This window comes from Aulostomus chinensis, chromosome 8 (genome assembly GCF_037954235.1).
Source record: "Aulostomus chinensis isolate RoL2024-O1b breed Wild chromosome 8, RoL_Achi_v1.0, whole genome shotgun sequence".
NCBI classification, from domain to species: domain Eukaryota; kingdom Metazoa; phylum Chordata; class Actinopteri; order Syngnathiformes; family Aulostomidae; genus Aulostomus; species Aulostomus chinensis.
Window position 1 is genome coordinate 11,715,837 of NC_141327.1, and position 11,505 is coordinate 11,727,341.

The 11,505-nt window shown below is 41.9% G+C and overlaps 1 protein-coding gene across 2 annotated transcripts in view; it reads right to left on the minus strand.

Annotated features, from left to right (window-relative positions):
- Positions 1-1,470, minus strand: part of sstr5 (somatostatin receptor 5) — a 15,835-nt gene extending 14,365 nt beyond the window's left edge. For both annotated transcript variants that reach the window (XM_086210970.1, XM_086210969.1), the window contains exon 1: positions 149-1,470. In XM_086210970.1, coding sequence (XP_086067096.1) covers positions 149-700 — 552 coding nt within the window. In that variant the 5' untranslated portion in view covers positions 701-1,470. The remainder of the gene's footprint in view (positions 1-148) is intronic.
- Between the last annotated feature and the right edge of the window lie 10,035 nt (positions 1,471-11,505).

The window sequence follows — 11,505 nt, forward strand, 5'->3', positions numbered from 1 at the left end:
TCTTGCTCCGACAAGAACACGCACTTCGTGTTTAACTCTGCATTGAGTGTGTACGTTTTTTGTTTTTAAACATAGTTGGAATCCCTAAATAAATGCTTAAACACACTATCGAAGTGACTACTTGAGGAGACAGAGGCAGAGTTCACACCTGGACATCGGAGAAGATGACCACCGGCAGGACCACCACGAAGGACACGGCCCAAACAGCTGCGCTCACCGCTTTGGCCACGCGGGGATGCCGCCACTTGGTGCTGCGGATCGGATGAACCACGGCCAGGTATCGATCGATGGACATGACGGTCAGGCAGAAGATGGACGTGAACTGGTTCATGGAGTCTGCAGTCATGACCACACGGCACAGGAAGGAACCGAAGGGCCAGTAGGAGAGAACGTTTTGCGTGGTGAGGAAGGGGAGCCCGATGATGTAGAGCTCGTCGGCCACTGCCAAGTTCAGGATGTAAATGTTGGTCACAGTCTTCATCTTAGCGTAGCGCAGCACCACATAGATGGCCAGAGTGTTTCCGACCAGACCCACCAGGAACACAGTGAGGGAGATGACCGCTGTCAGCAGGGTGCTGCTGCCCTGGAAAGGGACGCTCTGAGCGGACACGTTGGAGGAGGCGTTGGAGAGACGAGGGGACGAGAGGGACGCGGAGGAAGAGTTGGGCGGCATCCAGAGGGTCTCGTCCAGAGGTTCCATTGTGGTATGACGTGGTTCCACACAGTTTCCTCCGGGAGAGGAGACACTTCTCTTTCCTCTGTTAGTTTTCGGGCTTATTTCGGAACTGAATCAAGAGAAGGATCAACTCCTAAAACACGTCAGCTGATCATCTGAAAACGTCAAAGTCACAGATTGACAGCGTGCTCACGCACATGAGAGAGACTTTTCGAACACGTGCTCACTTTAATCAAAGTTTAGAACCCGGTGAGTTCACTTTCCACTGCAAGAGCTTTATATCGTCCCCTGCACTGTGGGTCAGGAACCACATTCATAAAGTTCGGTATCTCAGCTCCCATCCGACTACGTCACATCTCGAATTCCAGCTAAACCACAATCGACATTCTGGTTTTGCGCTTTTCGTCGTTGTGATCAGTGACACTGCGTGCGTGAGTCGTGCGTTCGGCAGCGGGAGCGGCGTCGGTGCGGTGGCTTTTACGCGTGTAAGATCTGAATAAAGCACACATACATCAGTTCTCCGACTGATGTATGCGGTGTTTTCAGAGTGACTTGATCCACTTCTTTAATGGAAAGCCCTTTTTTTTAATTCCCGCGCAATATATTATTCAATTTTTTTCCGCGCAGGAGTGACTTAATCGCAGATGAAGACTAGAACAAGCTCATTTTAGCGGATTCTGTTTGATAATGTGATGGAAATAAAGAAATCCTCCAAAAGGCAAATGTAGACGGTCGGCTCTGTCTTCTTCGGTGATTCTCCTACATCCATGGATAACTTGTGTCCGAGCTCCTAATCGTTCTCTGTCCGTGGTGCTGATAAAACTGTCTCGGCAGTGGCTCCTCTGCGTCTCCCACAACTTTCTCGTCACCCTGCGGAGGCTTCGACGAGAGAGAGGGAGGGAGAGAGAGAGAGAGAGAGAGAGAGTTGCGTTAGTTGAAGGATAAAAACAGAGGAGTCAATGCTTCATTAAGATCAGTAGTGGAGAGTAACTAGGCACATTTAAGGTTGTTGTTTTTTTTTGTTTACTTGAGTATTTCCTCCTTTTAAATTTGTTAAAGTCCTTTAAAGTTGTAATAATTGACTAAAATGTGTAAGGAGTCAATAGTGATCCCAAAATATGACTTATTTGATAACGATATGTTGTGGTCAACTAGAAATATTGCCTTTAGGTTGCATTCCTTCCCAATACATATGTGCCTGTTACAATGACAATGACCTTTGACCACCAAAGTCCGTCCAGGTGGTCCTGGAGTCCAAGTGGATGTTTGTAATATATTTGAGGGAAGATGCTCAAGGCGTTCTGGAGAAAGTACTAACAAGGAAAGTACCATGGACAAACACCGTCTGATCCCCACACGGCTGCCCTGAGAAGCCACAAAATTACTTTTTCAGTGTCGCTATCCTGAGATCGCAAGTTATTTTGTGCATCATCTCCATGTAAAAAGCTCTTTTGTCAAGAAAAAGTTCTCATTCAATGCTGTTGTCTCATGATAGCGAGTTAATTAACTCATTAACCGGAGAAGCAGCCTTTTGTTTTACAAGTATTTCCCACGCTGGATGCTATATTTGATAGCTCGTGTTTTACATACGTTGGTTGTTTTTTTTTTCGGCTGATGTTGGGAATCAGCTCTACAAGTGGTCCAGGAGGTTGAAGCTTCTGCAAACACCATGTTTAAAAACACCCCTGACGACATGAATCTGACTCGTCCGTCTTTTGTGTGCTGATTCCTGCGGTCATTTTGAACGTACGCACTTTCACCAAAGACAAGGCATCCGGGGAGAGACCTCGTGGGGAACATCATTATCATTGACCCGCGGAAATCTTCCGATGCATCAGTGAGATAAACAAAGAAATCTGGTGTTCAATTATGAATCATGGAGACGCAGCGGTGACTTTGATGGAAATCTGACAAAGTGGTGTGAAAAATGTCAAATATTCTGAACCGCCTCATCCAGTAGTGCTTAGAATGAAACTTATGTTAACATCACAAATATAGAGGGGTGCGGCAGTAAGTTGAAGTCCTGATTCCGCTAACATCTATGAAAAAATGTGTGTGTGTGTGTGTGTGTGTGTGTGTGTGTGTGTGTGTGTGTGTGGATTGTCCTGTGAACTAGAAGAACTGCTATTTAAATGCAGAACTTTCGCTCTCAAGAAACATTTTCTCTTAATGTCTTGCTTTTTTTTTTTTTCAACTGAAAGACATTTTCCATTGCAGTCGGAGTCAAGCATGTGCACAGTTTGAGAGGTTTACCCATGAATTCTGGTATATATAGATGACCTGTGTCAAGTTTAAGAATGATTGAATCTTTTTAGCCGTGCGTCAACTTAGAGCCGGGTAGCTTTATATTATAAGTCAGTATTATAGAGCATCGGCACCATGGTCCAGAGAATGTTGACACTAAAATGGCCAGCAAAAAGCCTTGGAGGAGTGCGTTCGTTGGATAGATGCAGATGTTGTTATCATATCTAATCATCCACCTGCAGGTGCATCTGTTAGATGAATGAAGGGCTTTTCAGAGGAGAGAGGATGTCTCAGCTGAAAGTTGAGTTTAAGTGCTGCCCTGCTGAAAGACTCGTTCACACTCACACACACACACACACACACACACACACACACACGCAAACACACATGTGCACGCGCACACTTTAAATTCATAAGAGGGACAGAATATATGAAACATCTTTCAATATAAGGCAACACCAGACCAGTGCAGTACGTCTATCTACTTCTATAATCCATGGTAATCACATGGTAAATGAATTCAACCTGGCTACAGTCGTAGCTGAGATAAGGCCAGGCACAAGGCATGACAAATGGGCTAAAGCTGAGGAGAAAATCTATACGGGAGAGGCTATCACATGGGGTGGGTGGGTGCGCATGTTTCACAAGACTGTCTTCACTCTTGACCTACCTGACCTAGATACAAGAGCAATGTATGTTTCTGAGGAAACATCTTCAGAAGCCAGCTGAAGCAGATCTGGCAGAATATTAGACGACGAGTTTTGACAAGCCTGAATAGGACTGCAGTTGGCTGCTCCTACAGTTTCCGTCTTTCCCAGTGTGTAGATCATGGTATTCATCAGTGGTTGTATTCAATTAAATGTGTTTTGAGGATTCCACGTCCATGTTTGCACTGTAACTACTCACTGTTGTACAAATCCTATGAATATGTACATCTTTTCAGTAAGATCTTTCATTTTCGGTCACTGTTGAAGAACTTCTGTGGGATTCTCTCTTGCATATCTTGATGGATTTTGTGTGTTTGTTGCGTGATTTTGTTCGATAGCTTATTGCATTACTAGTGAGGAGGGAGGGGTGGTTGAGTAATGATGCACATGCTTCATTTAGGAGATACTTCTGGTAATTGCAGGATTCTTATTTTGTGTTACTTCCTATTTCATTTCCATGGCTGTGTCTCTCATCTGTTGTTTTACTTTTTTTTGTGCGTTCCCTGCAACCTTGCAGTGCTGAGGTCCACAGCTACATCCCCGGCGGGACCCATCTTAGTCTCAGGTGTATAAATTAGACCGAGGCTAGACTGTTTCTTCAGCTTTTTAAGGAGCGAGTGGCTCCAAGAATTCATTTCAACCATGTAACTTGTGTTTCTCGTGTCAACCGGCGGCCCTCTACACTGCTTTGTCTTTTAACCAGTCAGCTTCTTGTGCTCCTTTCTCCTTTTCGTCTCATTTTTAATGCTCTTTCCAGTCCTTGTGTGATTTCAGTCCAGCCTGTGCGAGTTCCTCTTTTAGCCTGCTTTGTTTGTTTTTTTTTTTTAAATTTTTACCTCCCTTGTTGCTAAATAATGTCAGTTCTTTAATTCTCCCTCCCTGCCGTGAGCTTTTTTGCACCATCTGACTCAGCCCACCCTAATAGTTTAACACACATCTCCTTTTATTCATTGTGTGGGCAGCAAATGAGGAAAAGGTAAATTAGTGTGTGCTAATCACCAGAGAGTGATGCCTGCCTTTAAATACTCGATTCTGAGGCTCTCTCAGATGATGTATTGGAGAGGGAGCTTTTACTGCTGAGAAACATAGATGGGCGCATTTTTATATATTGCCTTTCTACATTAGCCGCACTTTACAGCGTCCTTTCATTCACACACACTGATGGTGGAGGCTGCCATGCAAAGTGCCAGCCTACGCATCAGGATCGCTTAGGGCTTCAGTATCTTGCTCAAGGATACTTCGACGTGGTCACTGGGAGGAGGTGAGGATCGAACCCCTTCAGTTGCTAGACATCCGCTCTGAGCTATGTCATAAGGTCTGTGACAGGTATAGGAGAGTGACAAACACATTTCATGAAAATTTAATGAACTGCAGAGGGCTGCTGGGATTTTTCAAGGTGGACCGCAGTATGAAAAGTGAACTTTAGAGTGTATTTTACAAATTTCAGAGCATTTTTGTGTCCTTGTTCGCCAGTGGTGTTATAGAAAGCATTCCAGTTGTTGCGAGGAGCACTGCTGAGGGTTTCATATAGTGTTAGACCCTGTCTAAAATCTACAATGGACTTTGGGTTTTGCCACTTCAAGTAAAAGTAAAAGCACTCCAGCATTAAGTGTATGTTCTGCACTTGAAACATTCAGTCTGACTTGTCCTTGACATAACTATTACAATGTGTTAAAATAAGCCAGAAATCTGTTCTGCTACACGCACAAATAGCCAGGAAACAGAATGGCAAATGCCCATTCTGTTAATTCACATATTTTTCCTTTCTCCATGGGCCGGCTTTGGGATCTTTGTAATGTCGATGGTGTGATCTTTTATTCTGTGATAGGATCTCCATTTCTGTTTAATTTATTAATTTCAAATAAATCTGTTTACGTGTATTCATATGAACTACGGTTCTCGCCCTGTCAGCCAGCGTGGAGATAATAAAAGCACACCATGTTTGAAGATTTGGGATGACCTTTTCCGCTTCGTCTGCACAGAGTTGACAAGCTTGAGGATGAGCCCTCAGAGGATACTGCTGTCTGGATGTATAGCCCTGTTATTTGGAAGCATTATTACATGTGTGGGAGTTTGAGCAGCTTTGGATAACTTAAAAAAAACAAGACCTTCAGTGCAACTGACCACACTGTCTTTGAAATAAAGCTTCCTGACCATCACAGAGGTAAAGGAGACTCCAAACCCTCTCTAACAATAACAACGCTGGTGCACAATAAAGAACTTTACAATCAATTAACTATTGTAAAGGGGGTCCCAGTTAAAGAACTGTCTTTCACTGCATGATGCTTTAATGATGTAGTATGCATGTCTCATTTGGCGCATTTCTAAATGACAGTCATCTGAAAACGTGCTACGAACAGATTCTACCACACACACACACAAGCACAACAGCAAACAAGCAGCAGACAAAACAGATCCATCAGCGTGCTTATACGCTTCCTTGATCATACCGTTTATCCTTGACTTCCACTGCTTAACAGCCTGTCTCGTGTTATCTCTTGTTCCCTGCGTTTCCTCTCCGCAGGGAACACAGTAACGGGGGGGGGGGGGGGGGGGGCTGCTGCATCTCCCACTAACTTACCTCACCATACACACACACACACACACACACACACACACACACACACACACATAGTTAGTTAAAATCTCTGTGTCAGGTGGGTAAAGGGGGAAGAGTCTATGCCCATGTCCACAACAATCCCTCGGAGTGAAGCTATCACACAACCCGAGGGTTGACCTTACCAGTCTGTCAGTGGACATTATTGTCCTGTGGGCAGAGTGTGTGTGCGCACATGTTTGTGTGTGTGTGTGTGATAAACGTGTGCAGATAAGTCATTTCCCACCACCTTAGGAACTCAGGGTACTCCCTGGGTGGTGCGATCACTTATACTGGAACGGACCCCCAATCGGCTTTCTGTTTCTGCTGCTGTTTGGAATCCTGAGTTGACGTCATCATTTACGTCATTATCAGTCCAGACATAAATCCTGAGCTGAAGCTGTCACAACATTTTTACATCAGCTTGTTAGTCCAGTCTAGAATTATTAGCCCCCAGTATTTTTTTCAGGGAGAGGGCAAACATTTTCTAATATTATTTAATATTTCATATTTATATGCAGCCAAAATCTGTCTTGAAAGACTTCATGATTTGGTCAAAGACAGTTAGAAGTCTTTAAGCAATAAACTGCTAACAGATCCATTAATTGTTGCCTGAGAATTCCTCCGTGTACAACCTCTACGGGTTGTGTTTTTATTGGCTGCACAGCTTAATATTGGCAGTAAAGCTCTTTACTCACGTCCTAAGGTTTGATGGACAATACCACTGCCTGCTGTTTGGCCTTGATTTGTTCATGACATAATAATACCTCCACAGAGCTCAAAAAGTTTCTGCTTTCTCTCTGTCCTTCTATCTATCCTCTGTGTGTCCAAGATTTTGTGGCATAGCAGTGACTTATGACACTGTCACTGCCATCTAACGTGTCTTCTTTTACATCCAGGGGCAAGAATTAGAATTTAGAATTATTAGAAGAGCGTTTGTACCTATTGTGAAGGAATTCTCTCTCCTTTAAGAATTAATGGAATGAACTTTAAGCAGTAACTCATTGTCCTCTACACTTGGACATTTTATAACCATAGCAACCAAGGTCACTGCACAGACCCGAGATGTATCACTTCTCTGTTGAGAAATGAATAATTCGGTTTATTAAAACAAAATAATAAAAATATCTGCTTTTCCCACTTGATGAGAGGAACAAAATGATCATATTTCTCTGTCACGCTCAAAGTGTCACATAAAATAGTACGGCGGGGAAAAAAGGACAAGAGCGACAAGTCTGGCCTGTGCATTTACCAGCCACAGCACTAAGTGACCAGAAGAATATCAGCTGCTGCAGTCCTTGGCGTGTACGGTATCCTTATTGAAAAATCCTGGAAGAAGTCTTTGAAGGTTGCAGCATGACTCAGAAAACTATAAAGGCAATTTTATTTCCTGTATAATTCCTACTAAGGGTCTGTGGTTTTAAGCTGCCCGCACAGAAAAAGGGTCATACAATATAGAAACATCTCTAATTGGATTTCAATTAGCAAACAAGTGGTGGCTTGTACTGCATTTCTTTACATCATTCGCTCTCTGGTCTCTCAGTGCATGACTGATGGGATTTTGTTTTTTATCCCACTGCAGTGACAGGTCCCTCTGCTCTAGAAGCAGAAATGAAACAAATACTGCAAAACACATACAAGCTGCATGACAGCTGAGTCCAGCACAGATTATTTCCCCACCCTGAGGAGAAGCTGGAAGGCCGTTCTCCAGGCGGATATTGAGGTGAAGGTGAGCAGGATACGTTACGACGGGAGGGACAGAGATGATGTGTTGTCTTTCTGTTCACTCCCACAGTGACTATTACTAGACTAACATTTAACATTATTAACAAAGCTGTGATAAAATACATTCAGAATTTAAGAGTCAAACGGTCTATCTCTGGCAAGAGCATTTGTAGTGGTTCCCCTGAAGCGGAATAAATCAAACTAAGGAATTAAGCTGCAATGGTGATTAGGCTGACAGGCTGCGGCAATTACGTTCAGATTTTATCTTGTGTACACTGCTAGAACTCCACCTTGTCCTAAATGGGTGATAATACATGATGTCGTCAGGACTGCAAATGGCAGGAGAGCGGATTCATGAACACCAGCAGAGAGATGGATGAATAGCTGTTTCTAAATTTAGAGACACTTCCTTGTTTTCTTTTCTCTCTCTCTCTCTCTCTCTCATAGATTTTTCATCCCTGTTTGCAGCGTACCCTTTGAGTCACGATCGACTTCTTTTCATATGATTTTTTATGAGGGCCCTGAGAAATCAACACACAAACTTACAGCGCAAAGGGACGAATGGAAAAAAAAACAAGAAATCTGCACTAACACCATAAAACTCAGCAACGTGCTATGCAGAAAACAAAACCAAATACAAAAAACATACATAATACAAATTTAAATGCTTTATCCATTTTCTCCAGAGTACTTTTCTGAAGTTTCTACCACAGAAAACTTCACCAAATACAGATCATACAACCAGATGAAAAAATCATACGACCAAATACAGAACTAAATACAGATCATGCAGCTGAATGCAGAAAATAAAACAAATATAGATGATGCAATGCGTTTTTTTTATTTTTATTTTCCAGCCCTTTTAGGCAGTTGCATTCTCATCTTGCATTTTTTTTATATGCAGCACATTGTGTTAAAATTGTGAAAATCTGTTTGTTTCAATTATGATTGTTTTTCTGTGTTTTTTTGGGGCCGCTTTACATTTCCCTCTAGGACCTTTATCCCTGTTACTCTCAACTCTTACATTCCACTTCTTAAAGCCAGACTTGTGCTCACCCTTCATCACTCGGTAGGCGATCCTCACTCCCTCACTCCCCTCATCTCCCCCAGCCCACATCCAACCCCTGCTCTTCCTGTAGCCCTACAATAACACAGACAGAGGCCTCAGTAAGTGCTGTTTTCCTGACTGGACTGGAGGACCCACCCCATAACCAAACAGAAGTCAAGCTCATTTTACTTTCACCCGACCCAGACAGGACCAGGCCACGGCAGACAAATACAAAACAATACACTTCAAGAGTTAGGACAGCCTGGTTCCACTGACGTCCCTCATCAGGATCTGGAGTCACACGGAGTCAAAATGACGATGTGATTGAATCAGGTTATTGATTGATGAATCGACAGCGGCGTAATGTTACATCTTACAAAGAACATTTCCCACATGTTCCCTTGGTAGCTAATTTGTTTCATATGATTATTTTTAATTGTTAATTTCAGACACAGACAGGCAGAACACCAGATTGATTGGTTTGATTTAAACAAGTCAACCATGAAAGAGACTTTTTCCTTCTTCTGTTCCATCAAAACTGTTCAGACAGAAAGCAAAAGAATTTGACCCCATTATTTTACATTTTTGTGTTGTAAAATATTTGAAAGACTTCAACTAAATTAGAACTAGAATCGATGTAAAACAAAATAGGTTGTTTTATTTTTGTAGAAACATAACAGGATGTCATGCGTGCAATTTTTTCTAACCCCTGACAATATACTGTAACTTAATTCATTTTTTCATGTTGATTTCACATATTTTGTCTTGTTAAAATAATGCTTCATAAGCTGCAAAATACAATTTTTGTTAAAATTCCCAAAAATATTAGCGTCCTTATTGCTTCATATTTTCATGCTGAGAAAACGTATTAAAAAAAAGAAGAAAAAAAGTTGAGGCAACTTTGAAGTGATTCAAAACAAATAAACTTTCTTAAAAATTCCCTCAACTGTGAAAAAAAAAAAAAGTGAATAAAACAGAAACATAAATCAAACCCCTGACAATTTTCTGTAAAGTTTTTAACAAACATCGGCACACTGATGGGTCGGTAAACACATAATCACTTCCACTGACTTTCATATAACTGTGTATAACATTTTCCACAATACATCTGGAATGTTTCTATTTTAAATATTGCCTGAGGCAGCATAAAATCATCAATCAGCAGCTAGAACAACCTGACAGTGAGGGAGTAATATCGTGAAAGCTACCTAAAGAAACAAAACTTAAAGTTGCATGGTTGCAGTTTGGACAGGGGAGATATTAATGACAATGCAGTTTCTCACTTTGAGGTTTTGGGCCTGGAGCTCTATTGTATCTTCTTCAGTAAGTGGTTTGGGATGAGGAAAGAGAGTCAGGGTTAATGTGGGACTCTTTGTACTGAGGACTGAATGGCTGTGAGGAGAGTAGGTGGCCAACTCATATACCCAGGAAACGCCACTAGCAATTGTCAGGCACTTGAGGAAAGAAGTGCACTGCAAGAGAGCTGGAGCAAATTGGCAACCACCATTTTGCCTTCAAATCGCAGTGGGGATGTGCCGTCTCAACACTTCTGTGAAAAGAAAGATTTCACATTTCTCTTGAAAACCTGCCAAACTCCATTAATACAGGAGGTTTTTGGGTTTCAAATTAGCTCTTCCATCTTGACACGTTTTTGTTTTTTGTTTTTTAAATTCTGTTGTAGCCACTTGGGCTTCTCAGTAAAAGATGCTAGGCCTGTTTGACACCATCAACCAAGTGTTGAATTCTAAATCTCAACAAATATGAGGCAGCAGAAGACCCAAAAGTTGAGCTGTCCACCCCTAAAGTACAATTAGCCAGAGAATGGAAACAACTAATAGACAAACAGGTTCATGAATGCTACAAAATCAGCTACACTGCTACACTGGCCAATATTAGCATTAATAGCTGTGTACCGTTCAGGAAGATTCACCTTATTTCACAATGCTGAAATCAAAGCATAACTATTTGTGTGGCCTCATTTTGAGATGCACCAAGTTATCGAGACAGCTCACTCTGCTTTAGCAAAACTCAGAAGCTGGATTCTTTGCCCAAAAGGAATAATAAATCTAAATGAAACTGAACTGATTTAACATGAACTAGATCCCATGTTCACTTGGCACCATCTTTGGCTGATGTTTTTTTTTTTTTTTGAAGTAACACCGCATCCTTAGAAATACATTCTGGGAATCATCAGAGACTTGCAAGCTTAAAAACCTCCATCGCACTCAGAATCAGACTCCGTTTTGCAAATGTAGCATGGACGACATACAGGAGTTCAACTTGACAGTGACACAATGGACAAGGACAAGAGATTAACAAATATACTGTACAAGCTATGCTCAGCACTAAGTTTGTGCATTCCAAAATACAATACATGAATTTGCTGCTGAAAAACAGTTGTACGAAGTGCTAAGTGCAAGTGCAACAATGGCAGGAAGTCTTAATAAAGGGTTGAAAACAATTCTTAGGAGACCTGGAAAAATAAAACAGACTTGATGCAGGGAAAATG